At 46.3% G+C, this 14004-nt stretch overlaps 7 protein-coding genes across 7 annotated transcripts, besides 1 other annotated feature; 5 read left to right on the top strand and 2 right to left on the bottom strand.

Annotated features, from left to right (window-relative positions):
- Positions 1–8: 8 nt before the first annotated feature.
- Positions 9–1774, top strand: FPSE_03984 (uncharacterized protein; the record flags this gene model as incomplete). Its single annotated transcript, XM_009257102.1, has 6 exons — positions 9–99; positions 169–652; positions 712–717; positions 830–1015; positions 1059–1074; positions 1163–1774. 6 exons carry the CDS (start codon positions 9–11, stop codon positions 1772–1774), a joined length of 1395 nt encoding a protein of 464 aa, XP_009255377.1.
- A 464-nt stretch (positions 1775–2238) lies between these two features.
- Positions 2239–3898, top strand: FPSE_03985 (uncharacterized protein; the record flags this gene model as incomplete). Its single annotated transcript, XM_009257103.1, has 5 exons — positions 2239–2475; positions 2525–2547; positions 2596–2807; positions 2854–3629; positions 3677–3898. 5 exons carry the CDS (start codon positions 2239–2241, stop codon positions 3896–3898), a joined length of 1470 nt encoding a protein of 489 aa, XP_009255378.1.
- A 364-nt stretch (positions 3899–4262) lies between these two features.
- On the top strand, positions 4263–4799 carry FPSE_03986 (uncharacterized protein; the record flags this gene model as incomplete). Its single annotated transcript, XM_009257104.1, has 1 exon — positions 4263–4799. One exon carries the CDS (start codon positions 4263–4265, stop codon positions 4797–4799), a length of 537 nt encoding a protein of 178 aa, XP_009255379.1.
- Positions 4800–5240: 441 nt separating this feature from the next.
- Positions 5241–7822, bottom strand: FPSE_03987 (uncharacterized protein; the record flags this gene model as incomplete). The annotated part of the gene is made up of 2 exons (XM_009257105.1): positions 5241–5267; positions 5318–7822. 2 exons carry the CDS (start codon positions 7820–7822, stop codon positions 5241–5243), a joined length of 2532 nt encoding a protein of 843 aa, XP_009255380.1.
- A 754-nt stretch (positions 7823–8576) lies between these two features.
- Positions 8577–8966, bottom strand: FPSE_03988 (uncharacterized protein; the record flags this gene model as incomplete). The annotated part of the gene is made up of 1 exon (XM_009257106.1): positions 8577–8966. One exon carries the CDS (start codon positions 8964–8966, stop codon positions 8577–8579), a length of 390 nt encoding a protein of 129 aa, XP_009255381.1.
- A 641-nt stretch (positions 8967–9607) lies between these two features.
- Positions 9608–11485, top strand: FPSE_03989 (uncharacterized protein; the record flags this gene model as incomplete). The annotated part of the gene is made up of 10 exons (XM_009257107.1): positions 9608–9780; positions 9843–9909; positions 10074–10134; positions 10192–10198; positions 10230–10282; positions 10527–10601; positions 10694–10778; positions 10812–11005; positions 11124–11172; positions 11410–11485. 10 exons carry the CDS (start codon positions 9608–9610, stop codon positions 11483–11485), a joined length of 840 nt encoding a protein of 279 aa, XP_009255382.1.
- Positions 10439–10486: a microsatellite.
- Positions 11486–12700: 1215 nt separating the features above from the next.
- Positions 12701–13579, top strand: FPSE_03990 (uncharacterized protein; the record flags this gene model as incomplete). The annotated part of the gene is made up of 1 exon (XM_009257108.1): positions 12701–13579. The coding sequence occupies one exon, from the start codon at positions 12701–12703 to the stop codon at positions 13577–13579; it is 879 nt and encodes a 292-aa protein (XP_009255383.1).
- Positions 13580–14004: the final 425 nt, after the last annotated feature.

The raw sequence follows: 14004 nt of genomic DNA, 5'->3' as shown, positions 1-14004 counted from the left end.
ATTCGAAAATGCTCCCATTTAAAGCAATCGTTGCGCTGCTGTCAGTTGGCGCCGTCAGCACGTTGCCTGCTAGCCATGCTTTTGACAAAAGAGCAACGGGTATGGAAAACTTGAGGCCAGCCTAGGCCTACAACGAAATCCTTAACTAACATCCAAGTGCCGTCTCAGCCTGTAAAAGTGGCGACAAAAACTTCAAAGCCCTGAGAAATCACAAGGTGGATGGGTCTGCCTTCTGTTCAGCATATCTTCAAATTACCAGGACATCCACAATCACACCTGTTGCTAGCACTGCCGCGACAAAATGGGTGACAAAGTCTGCTAGGATGGTTGTCATTCAAAGGGTTCACTTCATTGTTAAACATATCTCCAGATTGAAAGTAATGAGGACCGCGGTCATGACGCTCACAAAGACGAAAACTGCCAGCGTCACCAGCTTCAGAACCAAAACCGTGACAGGCGCCCAGACAGACAAGATAATGAAAATAGATACGTATCAAGTGACCAAGACGGATACAGATCAATTCACGAAACGGGTCACTCGGCATTTCACTACCACTGTCACAGCTATTGTCTATACGACATCTACCAAGGACATCACAAGCACTAGCACTCTCCAGCTCACAGAAGAAGCTCCAACTACGATTACTGTTACGTGAGTGCCTATAATACGTATAATTCTACCAAGTCTTGACTAATTAACAATCGTTATAGTAGCACGTAAGCCGTCATGACATCGGTTCCAAAAGAAGTTGATTCCTGACATTTGATAGAGAGGAAGCAGCCACAGGGACTGTGTTATTTGGTAAGATATATATTGCATCGATTGCAGGGAAAAGCTCACCAACAACTTCTTAGCGTACAACTGTGGCGTCAAAAACCCTATAACCGCTAGATATGGTTTTGCTAGAAACTTTGCCTTACACAACTTCGATTCATGCAAGAGATTTTGTTCAGGGGTCAATGCTCTGAGCTTTGCTTATAGCACTAACCAGTGCTTGTGCTTTAGTGTCCTGTCGTAAGCATACCTTATGAATTTCTCGGCAAACATAGTTCTATAGTAACAACGACTATCAGGTATGTCAATTTGGTAGGGGGCCCCAACGCTATCTTTACCTTCTCCGATATGGCTTGTCTTGCAGAATCAGAGGTATACTAAAGCCAGATTACCCACGTTTCGAACTTTGCTGACTATACCCTTGAGCCTCTGAAACGAGCCGTAAAGGTTAACAAAAGAGTCCCTGCATACTTGCCACTCAAGGATGATAAGGATGTAAGCAGGGCCTGTTCATGCCATATCACCAACAAACCAGCTGCTCCAGTTACTTCAACAATCATAGCCCCCAATGCGAAGGCAGTTACAGTGACGAGTCATACAAAGGTCTATGACAAGATAAAGAAACGAGTCACCGTCACCTTTCACAGGAAGATCTATTTGACCAACTTCAAGACGACAACAAAGACAGATTATATAACCATGACCGTTACCAACCGCCGGGATGCTATGGTCACGCACCCTGTCATTGTCACTGTCACTCACGTCAAGACGGTAACTATTACAAACGTCAACAGCGTCCAGGTTACGAACTATAATACTGTCTATACCACCAAATTCGATACGGCCTCGGAGACCGATACAGAAACTGAAATTGTCACTGACGTGGAGTATTTCACCGTCACCGAGTATGAAACAATACCTGTTACTGTAACTAAGGCTGAAGTGATAGTACCGTCGCCAGTGACTGTCTTTATGGCGACGACAACCAATTATGGATAAAAGGTGCGAAAGAGGTATTTCAAGGTTTCTAGAGCTGGGCTCATCTCTCGTTCGAATTATGCGGCAATTCCAAACTACAGCCGGGTGGTTCAGGATAATATCACCCGAATTGGAGATTGCTACTCTACAATGAGACGTTATCTAGATCAACCCGGCAACTTTTGACTTGCCGAGTACGCGATTCATGCACAGTCGGCAAACCAAACGGTAAACCCCTCACAAGCCGATCCCGCACTAGGCAAGTCACCTCGCCGATCCCTACGTAAACCCTGTTGGCATTATCTCCAGATTCTGGGGTCATCAGCAGAGATACAATTCCCGGGGTAGTCTAAACAAGACTTGACCGTGTGCGGAGAGATAAGCGCAGCTGCATGGGTTCTTAAATGGAGAGACCCTCTTCTTTCTGTTTTCTCTTTGTCCCATCCATCTCATCGTTCTTTTGGGTTGTGACATAATTCGCCACAATGACTTCCAAACCTGTCGATGTCCTTCCTGACAAGGAGATTGAAGAGCAGCGCACTACGGGACAAGATGATATCTATATCGATCCAGAAGCTGAAAAGGCGCTGTTAAGAAAACTTGACATGTGGATTGTTCCTCCTGTCATGCTTTTGTATCTACTCAGTTTTCTGGATCGTGTTAATATTGGAAATGCGAGACTTTATGGTATGGAGGAGGATCTGGGGTTGGTGGGCGATCAGGTATGTGTCACTGAAGTTTGAAGAGAACTCGACTAATCTGGATTTTTAGTATCAACTTGCAGTTTCAGTCTTGTAAGTTGCATCATGAATCGACATGGAAAATGTCTAACATTATGGTAGATTCGTCACATATATCGCAAGCGAGTTACCATCCAACCTCGTCATCAAGAAATTCACGCCTTCTAGATGGATCTCTTTCATCACCGTTTCATGGGGCATCGTGGCTACCCTCACTGGCATAGTGCACGATTTCAAGGGTTTAATCGCCTGTCGTGTTATCTTGGGTGCTCTCGAAGGTGGCCTTTTCCCTGGTCTTGCCATCTATCTCACAAGTAATCCTCCCAGTCCTTCAAACCCATACAAAACTAACCCAGTCAGTGTTTTATACGAAAAAGGAATACGCCCTCCGAATCGGCTACCTCTTCGTCAGCGCAGCCATAGCAGGATCCCTCGGTGGACTTTTAGCCTACGGCATCGGCCACATGGACGGCGTCGCAGGTCTTCGCGGCTGGCGCTGGATCATCATCATCGAAGGCATCCCTACATTCATTCTTGGAATAGCAGTTTGGTTCTGGCTCGCAGACGACCCTGACTCGGCACACTATCTCACCATCGCCGAACGCGAACTCATCGATGCGCGCATGCGACGACAAGTCGGACACACCAAATCCTCTAGCCAGATGCACAAAGAAGATGTTTACGCTGGTCTCAAAGACTGGAAGATTTGGCTCTTTTGTATTGGGCAGTTCGGCGGTGATACTATTCTTTATGGTTACAGCACTTTCTTGCCTACTATTATCCGTGGACTGGGTGATTGGAACACAGCGCAGGTCCAGGCTCTTACTATTCCTTGTTATGCAATCGGCGCTATCACGTACATTGTAGTTGCGTGGTTCTCCGACAGAACGCAGCGACGAGCCGTTTTCACAGTTGCCCTTGGTCTTGTGTGTACTGTCGGATATGCCATTCTCGTCAGTACAGCACCATCTGGGGTAAAGTACTTTGGATGTTGCCTTGCTGCGATGGGATTGTATGTCATTGTTGGACTGCCTCTTGCTTGGCTTCCCAGCAACAATCCTCGCTACGGAAAGCGAACTGTTGCGACAGGGCTGCAGCTTACTATCGGTAACTCTGCCGGTATCCCAGCTCCCTTTGTAAGTTACTCCCTCACCTTGTATCAAGCTCTCACTGACATTGTTAGTTGTACAAAACATATGAGGGTCCTCAATTCATCAAAGGTCATGCTGTGTCTATGGCTTTGGTTGCCATGTCTTCACTCATCTATCTTGCTTTCTGGGCTTGGTTCCGAAGACAGAATAAGAGGAAGGATGAGGGTAAGGAGGATTGGAGAGTCCAAGGGTTGACTGAGGAAGAGGCTGAGGAGTTGGGAGAGCACAACCCGAGATTCCACTACACTTACTAGTAGTTTCCGTAACTCGAAAGCGTCTTTTTATACTCTTCGTTTAATAGAACCAGGTTATGTACTTATAAACCAGGTATTGCTTCAGATATGCCGTGACTGAAACTGGAATTTCAACCCTTGATGTAAAATATGGTGGCTGAGATAGTCAAGGGGAAACCTGGCAATTGAGATGAGTTGACGTATTTTAGCCAATAGTTATATATGTCTAGCTGAGCCACATAACATGCTTAAGTGTTAGTTTTCGATAGTCCGATTAGCTCGTTGCGATAGCTTCGATGAGGTGGCTTAGGGCCTTTCTATAAGTATTGTAACCTCCCTTCTCTTCCCGGGAAGAGACTTGCGAGCCATTTGCCTGCCCTCCAAAATGCACTTCTCCAAAATATCTACCGCTCTTGTCGCTTTGGCTGTCAGTGTCCCTGGCGTCGTTGCGACACCATCGCCCAATCTTGATGCTCGAGGAGTCAAAACACGCCCCGTTGTGAAACCACCCGTACCAGTAGGACCACTTGTCCCAGCAACCGTTGTCCAAGAAACACAAGCGAAAACTACAGACAAGCAATCCCAGCCTATGCAGACGACAGTCACAAAAACTCCAGTCACTACGGGAAAATACAAGGGATTCGCATCATACTACTACCCAGGTGAATCTCCTAGTAAATGTGGACAAGTCTACCGCGATGGTGAACTCATCGCGGCTCTCGACAAGCGCAGATTCGACATGAGTCTCTGTGGAAAGAAGATTTATATTGAGACTCCTGCGCAGAGATGGGTTGAAGTAACTGTTGTAGACTCAACCGATGGTGGTATTGATGAGAACTATTTGGACTTGTCTGTGGCTGCTTTCAAGGTTCTTGCTAGGATTGAGGATGGGGTTTCGCAGATTACTTGGAATTACATTTAGACATGTCGTGTCTGCTCTGCTTGTATGATTTACACACTGAAGGATTATGAAGCGTTCAAACCACACATATGAGAGACATGGGATTAGCTAAGCTAAATCAAAACGTATACTGTAGACCAAGAGGCGTCTCTTCTGTCACCTTTCTGCTGTAAATCCCAAACAGAAAATTAATCAATCCATATCCGCTATTCCCGTAGTCTTGAACTAATATCGTTACGGATATCTTTCCATCCTGGGAGGCATTTATAGCCATCTTGAGTAAGATAGCGGTCAATAAGCCTTATCATATTAGTACCAATGTCCTTTTCTATCGAATTTTGGTCTTTTCCGAGTAAGAACTCGACCGCTTCAAAGTTCTGGTGTTCATTTACCAAGCAAGTTAATTCGGAACAATTTTTGATCAGAAAAGGCCAACGCATAGCATGAAAAAACAGAGGATGCCTAGTCACGAAAACTCCGTGCTCGGCGCTGATTTTGTGATAGAGATCGTTCTGCTGGCAACCAAGATTTTCCACTACCTTATCTTGCTCATGCTCGCAATTTCTCAGTGATTCCAAACTAGGTGGCTGATATAAGAGACTATGCAGCGGAATCTCAGTCTCGTACACGAATTCGATTGTCTTTCGCACCGAGCATTCGGCAGCCAGAGCCAGTATAACCGAGATGTCGCTGTAGTACTGTCGGCAATTCCTATCATGGACGAAGTATTTTGCCGCTTTTGGAAGGTTATCATCGATCAGATACATGCCACAAATGTATTGGATCCTTGAAAAACAATGGAAAATAACCTCGAGTGCACATCCTTTGTAATTACCATAGATCGTGATAGAAACGGCGCCGAAGAGACAATGCATTCGCTCGACAGCCTTGTTTTGTTGGAATGTCGGGATGAGTTGGCACCATAGATTGCACAAAACGAAATAAGCATTAAAGCCTTGCTGCGTGATCTTTCCAAACCAGCGGTTGAAATTGCATGGTTGCGAAAGAAAGTCATAGACAGTCCGATGCATGAACTCGACACTGGACATCAGAATGGACTCGCTCTCCTTGTTTTCGTCATTACCACCGAAAAACCGACGCCTGTCTTTATCTCTCATGACTCGATTGACCTCGACAAGGCCACGGCATCTGCTTCGTAGCCTTCCTTCCATCGTGGAACATCTGGGATCTGTGTCCTTTGTTGTAAACGGCTCCCGGGCTCGAATCTCTGATGAGTGCATGTCTGAAATGTACCCCTGCTCGCAAATGAGCGATAAGCCCAGTGTCGATAGAGGAGGAGCCATTCCACACGATTGATTCGTATGCACCAAATACATGATTTTCATCGCTTCATCCTCCCAGCGTGGATCAATCGTTTGTAGAATGTGATTCAATAATTCCTCGATCTCTTTGGGAGACTCGTCAACGCGTGATTGAAGGTCTGAAGCTGTTTCAAAAGCGTCGCAGCCCTCGATGACGGATCGACAGACTAGGACAACCCAGAGGAAGACGCCAGAAGCTCTTTCCACGATGGATTTTGTTATAAGTTCAACTGTCTCCGGATTCATTGCAGAAAGTTGTATCATGTAAGGGTGATAGGCGACGGTGTCGTAAACATAATGGGAAATATCTCGTTCTGTCAAGTCCGGAAGATTCATCCTGGGCGATTCTCTGAATGCCGCGACAAGCGAATCATGGGGTCTGCTTGAAACGAGAATCTTGACGTTCGAAAATGCCCCAAGGGCGGACATCAAAGCGGCAACATCAATATCATTGCCTTCGTACTCGTCAATACCGTCAATGAGGAAAAATATCTTCTTGGTGGCTCGGTACAAGTTGCATATGTCCTCCAATGCCTTCTCCATTTCCGCGATGGATGGCATTGTTAGGCCCTCTTGCTTCTTCTGATTCTCACGGGATGCTTCTCTCCAGGCATTTGGAAGGACAATCTCAGCCAAAGTAGCGTCATGGCTCAGTAGTTGGTGGAGGAGGCTCCTCAGTAGCCCAACCTGCGACTTTTGCTCAGGGTATCCTTGGGCGAAGAAGAAGAAATTGGCAACGACGAGATCCGAGTCGCCAGACCAGGCTTCGAGATAGTCCATTGTGCGCTCATCACTATGGATGAATTTCATCAACGTTGATTTCCCACTTCCAGCTTTGCCTGCGAGCCAGTATATCCCAGAGTTGCTTTTCAGCCAAGTAGGAAGATGCTGCCATGTACAATCCTCGGCCGACGAGTCGAGACTCCAGCGGAATGTCTTTTTGTGTGCGTCCTTGACCGTGAGTCTCCTGTCATCATGCCACCGGAACCAGAGCGTATCTAGTATGCGGGACTGTATGGCATTCGACCGGGCTTCGATGACTGCACTCTGGTGAGAGTGATTGTTTTGCAATGCCTCCACAATGACATCGAATTTTTCGATGTTGCGTATATGACAGAGGTCATTCGCAGTCAACGCGGGAGTAGATCCGGGAGTCAACTCGACTAGTCTCCTGTTAAAGTACGTGAGATCCGAGATGAGCTGATGAAACTTTTGTTTATCACCAATGACCCAGGTGATTTGTTTGGCGAAATTGTCAAGCATTGATATACGACTTGTTTTGAACACGTCTTTGATATTCATACCTCGAAAGTCCGAATCAAATTGCAATCGTCGACGTGCGCTGATACGCCCATGAACATCGTTTGATGCTAAGCTTGAGTTGGATTCTTTCGCAGGGGTGATGCTTTTCACACCATAAAGTTTTCGTAGTTTGTTTCCATCACTTAGGAGATCTCTCATTTGCTCCAAAGTTAGCATGATGAGACGCCGAGTGTGTGCATCGCTGAATATGGCTTCGTTTTGGTCCTGGTCTTGCTTGAACAAGCCAACTCGCTCCGGCCACCTGAGAAACACTGTTTCTTCAATTTCTAGCTTTGCTTGTAGTGTGGCCGCATCTTTATCCAGGTTCTGTGCCGACGTGAACATGGAATAAAGATCGGCACAATCTTTGAAGAGGCTGGCGAGGGCAACGGCTCCTACTGCGAAGCCGCCTACTTCCATGATGAGAGATTGCCAAAGAGTTCAAGAAAAGGTTTGTTCAAATTGAGCCAAGATTCTCTTAGTGCAACGGTGATGTGCAAGGAAGTAAGGGAGCTTGGGAAGGAAATGATGGAAAGACTCGGGGCGCTACTCGGGATGGTACTCGGGTGAAGTAAGGCACGACCGAGAAGTCGAAGTCGTTCTCCAATCTACTCTCTTGTACCACCTAGTTACACGGATGATTCAATATCCTCTAGCGGTATGACCATCATGTGGCTCGCCGACTGGCCAAGTTAATTGGCTGGATCACTGCATAGTGCCCAGTCTCGGCCTGTGTATCTTTCGCCAGTTGTACGTGTCTTACCTGGTCATACAGCCTTTTGCTACGTGTTTCAGGTTCCTGCTCGAGATTTGGCCAGGGTCTTACATAGTATCACGTGGAAAGGATCTTCGTTCAACGCGCGAGAGTAAAGTCCGGTTGGTCGTATTCTTTTCATATGTGCAACTTTGATCTATCCTAGGAAAGGCTGGCTTCTTAGCTTTAGCGTACAAGGTAAACAGCCTAATAACTCCTCTTTAAGTAACATAGAATAGTATGATCACATCGCCCTCCATGCCCCAGCAGTCAGTATTTCTGACACCCCCGGGGCCGTCCAAGTGGCTCTAGACCTGTAGCGACTGAGTGAACCACTTCAAGTTCTAATCCCAATACGGCTCCAGAGTTGGGTGAGTTAAATCCATTGTCCATTTTATATTCCTCCACCAAACATCGAATCTAGAACCCAAACAGGTAAATCAGAGGTGGGAAAACGAGCTCGATACCGGCGGCAACTTTAAGCCAAGGTGCACCCCAACCAGTGGCCAACCCCGAAGCGGTCCGACCGATGCCAGCAATAAACATAACAGCTCCAAGTACTGCGAGAGGAGTCTGTCTCGTTTCAAGATCATTGCTTGCCCACCACAGGAGTGCCCCGTATCCTCCCCATACCGCTCCTAGGAAACGTAGTTGGTTGTCAAGTACAGAGAGTGTTGATTTCGGCAGTAGAGCTCGCTCGGAGGCTGGGATGAGAGCTTTGTGTCCGGCAATGACATCTGCTGTACTTGTAGCCATGGAGAAGATTGAAAAGACCTTGAGGCCGATCGCCAATGGACTGTATTCTGACATGTTGTTTTGTAATGGGTTGATATGATGTAGTAAATTATTTAATAATTAAACAACTTCAACTAGCTGCAGGATAATCCTCTTTTATCTTTATTTCAACAATGTATGTGGACTCTCCTTATTAATCTTGATCCTCCGTGCTTACTATCCGGAGTTTCCGCCGGTCTAATGTCGGGGTCCGATGCTGACTCAATTAGGAAATAGGTTTACAGATTATTGGATTTATTTGTTGCAAATGGAAGAGACATGTCATCTGACCATGGCCTGGACAACTTGACTCTCCGAATCCGATGCTATAATCATGCTTATCACGCTGATAGATGTTTGCCACAGGGATCAAGGGTTGGATCAATAACAGATAGCTGATGAAAGTCATGTAGACTTTTAGTTGCCAGTATTTGTTTCATATTTATCGTATCGGAATATTTATCTGAGTCCCAGCAGGTGATATTGACGGTAACTAGTCTACCGGGTAGCAGAAAGGTCATCCTCATAAGCCTTGAGATAAAAACATTAGTCTAAAAGTCTAGTCTAAGTAGCATAAACCAGCCTACTAATTTCGTCCCTTATGATTCTGGCGGCCGATATTCCCGACACTCTGAGGCCAGTGGACATGTGATTGAGGTAGAAGATAAAGGGCGATGATGACCGACGCAAACACCAACGACATCCAGATCGAGACAAGAGTCTGGGTGCGATCGAATAGGATAATCGGCAGCGTAGCAGCAGCTTTCGGCGGTGCGCCGAGCAATGTTGTAATGCGGACTCTTGTTTCGCAAGTCATCGGTATTGCCATCCGACATCAGCTGTCGGGCTGGTTGGTTAAAGCCATCAAGAACAGTTGTAGAAGCTGGGGTGATTGAAAACTGTATCGACAAGTCTGCTCGGGAGACCACGGGATCGGAGTGGCCCTATGTTCCTTTGGAAGTTTCTCCAGGTGCCGGACGTATGTGTCCATGGAGGGTCCAGGTGGAACGTTTGCTGTCTGATTCATTGTCAGGGGCCGATCGGTAGGGCGCACCCGTCATGATTCGGTTCATAGGTGTCAAAACTGTACGGTTGAATCAGCTTGTGTCAATGCAGGGAGGGAAACTAATCTGTTGCCTACAGGCTCTAGAGACAGCAGCGGCTCTAGAGGAAAAGGTATATGAAAATCCGACTCTTGCCCTCTGTATGTCCTATTACGATAAAAATAATAGTAGGGTATAGGTTTAAAATTTTATAATAGCCAATCTGTAATAGCTAGCATATCACAATTAATATTAGGCCTAATGATGCGGCGCTACAAGCCTTAGGCAGGAAGGATCTGACTTGCGGCAGTTAGTCAGCAAATTGGAAAGTTGCCTGCTAAGGCTTGTTACAATTAGTTTTGTGCCAGGCATTGTTACAAACTATCCAAGTGATGAATAAAATTTACAGCCTTTTGTCTTTTTGATACCACTTTTCTATTGCCTTTTTTTAAAATCTTGCTTCTTCACACACACACACACACACACACACACACACACACACACACATACGCAAAAACAAACCGACACAAGCAATACACACACGCAATCACAGACAGGCAGACACACCAACAAACAAGTCTCGATCGCTATGGTAGTGACCTCAACCGCGGCCGCGGCCTCTTTTTGTGTATGGAACGCTTAGAGCGTTGCCCCTTCTTGCTTGGGCGTTGACAGGAGATGCTACAAAGACCAGCACTGTGGCAGACTTGGTGCGCCCAGCCAAGGTCCACGGCTATGCAAGATACTCCATCCACCATTGCGACTATCCTGCAGTCATTAAGAAGGATGGCCACGAGGTTGACGGGTAAGTTATTCTTTTGGAGACCAAGTCGCAGAGGAAAAAGCTGGACGACTTTGAGGGTGAGGCCTATACACCTACGGCTGCCCTCGCGACACTCGATGACGGGACCACCATTGAAGCAGATATCTATCTCTGGGACGGTGATACAGAGTCCCTGTATACGGAGCCGGGCTGGGATCTGGACACTTTTGTGAAAGAAAGACTGGAGGATTGGCTGGACCTCTTTGAAGGTATGGATTTGGTCGGGGAATCTGATACAGATTGATGCAATTGATGGCTGGCAACTTCAGACCTCAAAATCCTTGCCTCGCCCAGAGCTTTAGGGGCCATAATTCATCTGTTTCGCAGGCCTCCGAACGGTACGGCTGGTCTTTACCTCTACAGCATGGTATGAACAGTAAGTATGGTTCGACACTGTGATCACCTACTTTTTGTTACCGACAACTGACAGTGTATCATAGTCAAATCGTATACCGTTCGTATTTTCAGACCATAATTGGTTGGGAGTTTTCGGGCATTGATGCCTGTATTGGCTTGTGACGGAGGAAATGAAAACCTACGGTAAACACTGATTTCAATTGTTACTGAAAACATCTTTTGAGAAACCTGATATTTCTTGTGTAATATGTTGTAGGCAAACGTCTGCCGCTATTACCTCAAACAATGTTCAGGAGACCTATTGCCAGAGCAAGCAAGTCAAACGGGAATAATAGGTCCATCAAGTATAATAATTGTTTACACTGCCAGAGAGATCTTTAAGAGCTGAATATCTTATCTCTCTTGTAATTCCTGATCCTAATGATTTAGACATACCACTCACCCACACACTGAAACGGCACTTCTTGCGTATTTCTTGACACTGAATCAGCAGTGAATCATGCCCCTTGCTATCGGCCTTGAGATCGAGGGTGTGGTTCTGAATCGGGCCAACTCTACCCTTGAGTTTCCTTCTCAGTCGGAGAAGCAGCTTTTGCTCCTTGTCGACAGTCTTCGACGAGCTGGTATCTCTTCTCGCATAAATATGCTTTTTGTGTCTAACAAAGGAGACAATGATATGTCATTGTCAATCACCTGTAGTCACACTAAGAAACGCAAGTATAAATACATTGATATTGTCACCAAGCCGGTAATGTAAGAACGACCCAGACTGCAAAATCTTCTCTATCCAGGTGGGCGTTAACTGCCAGCTCTGGAACAGGAGACTGTCCCCTTTCTCGTCCCCGAGTCCTTAGAAGTGGTATGACATTGGTTGTTTCTGCGATATTCCTGAGCCCATGCCCCAGGCTACGCAATCTGGTTCTTGAAGGATATCGTGAGGGGGAGTGATGGGATGTATGTGGGTTGCTTGGGGAAGGTTTGAGGAAGGTAATACAATGACGATAACTTCACTTCTTGTCACAACGATCGATTCAGACATGGCGTTAATTTGAACTAGTTTCAAGTCTGATAATTCATAATATACTTCACTATTGTTTCAGCTTCTAGCAGTGATACTCAGCCAAGTGACTTCCCATGAAAGACAGGGACATAAAATAGCAATCGATATCTTGGCTTACTCATCATTCCCGAATAACAATCCAGCGTAAACTTGTCCGTCATTCTGACCAAAGAAATGATTTCTCTAAAGCCACAGGAGATAATCTGCAGTAAGAAACTCCGATGATTACGTGGCTGACAATATTAACACGCGATTGGCCTTCGGCGATAAGACCCCGCTTTTGTCGTGATGCTTCATCGGTGTCGGTGATAAAGCGTCTCTGGAGGTTTCGGAGATAATGTACTTTGGCTAGCATATGTGAGTTGGAACATCTATAAAAAGGATACGGGATCCTGGTTTAAAGTCTGTATCATCAGCATCACACTTCATCACATAAACACTAGCAATAACCCAATCACATACCCAACACACCACAACAAGCATCAAAATGTCTTCACCAGTCTGGTTCATCACAGCAGCTTCATCAGGCTTCGGCCATGATATCGCTCTTAGCGCCCTTAAACTCGGCCACACCGTCATCGCCACAGCACGCAGCACATCTCGTGTCCAAGACCTCGCCGACGCAGGAGCCCACACCCTTGCCTTTGACGTAACCTCCCCCATCTCAGACCTTGAAGCCATCGCCAAAGATGTCTACGCCAAACACGGCCGTGTTGACTACCTCATCAATGCCGCCGGGTACATCCTAGACGGTGCAGTCGAAGAGGTTTCCCCGGAGGAGCTGTACAACTCTTTCAACACCAACGTCTTTGGCATTTTCAACACAATCAGGGCTTTCCTCCCGGGAATGAGGGAGCAGAGTGTTGGTGAAAATGGACGTCGTGGAGCGGTTGTTACCTTTGGAAGCATCGGCTCTTGGAGCGGCGGCGCGACATTCTCTGTCTACTCCATGGCTAAAGCCTGCATGTCTTCGCTCGCAGAATCTCTACGGGAGGAACTAGCGCCTTTTAACATCCTCGCTTCAGTCGTTGAACCAGGATATTTCCGCACGAGCTTCCTCAACCCTGGTGTCAAGGTAGTCACCAAGAACCGCATGGATGTTTACAACGATAAGAACACGCCTACGGGTATGACGCGCCAGGCTTTGGTGGCGACGGATAACAATCAGCCTGGAGATGTCAAGAAGGGAACAAAGGTCATTGTCGAGATCCTGACGGGAACAGGTGTTGGAAAGGGAAAGGAAGTGCCTGTGAGGATTATTCTCGGTAGTGACGCGGATGCGTTTATTCGGGGAAAGATTGGTGAGGCACTCAAGATTCTGGATGACTGGAAGAGTGTGACTGTGAGCACAGATCACACAGAGTAGGGGCGTCAAGAGACTCAGGACATTGCAGAACTAGAATATTTCAAATCAATATAAATTTCCTTGACTATGAGATGTATAGCAGTCTAGTGGGTAGCCTCTCAAGTTAGGGTATATAAATAAGTAGTCTAAGTCTAAGTAACATAAGCTGCCCTGATAATTTTATTTCTTACAAGTTAATGCTGACCAACTCAGCATAAGCAAGGCGAAACCTCCTCTTTACCTTGCTTCATCTCTTTCTTTTAGGCCTCTTCCTTTGCCTTTTTCTTTCTTATGGATAATCTTTTTAGTCTTTATAAAGGGAATTTAATTCATACCATCCGGGGGCTCTCTGGGGACCTTCTCTTAGGACATAGCTGCAAGCACTTCAAACACGACCGCTTAAATAGTCATGAGGGGCTACGGGCAAGCCACGAGAAGTTGAAATG

This window comes from Fusarium pseudograminearum, chromosome 3 (genome assembly GCF_000303195.2).
Source record: "Fusarium pseudograminearum CS3096 chromosome 3, whole genome shotgun sequence".
In the NCBI taxonomy this organism is placed as follows: Eukaryota; Fungi; Ascomycota; class Sordariomycetes; order Hypocreales; family Nectriaceae; genus Fusarium; species Fusarium pseudograminearum.
This window is presented reverse-complemented; position numbering and strand designations above follow the sequence as displayed.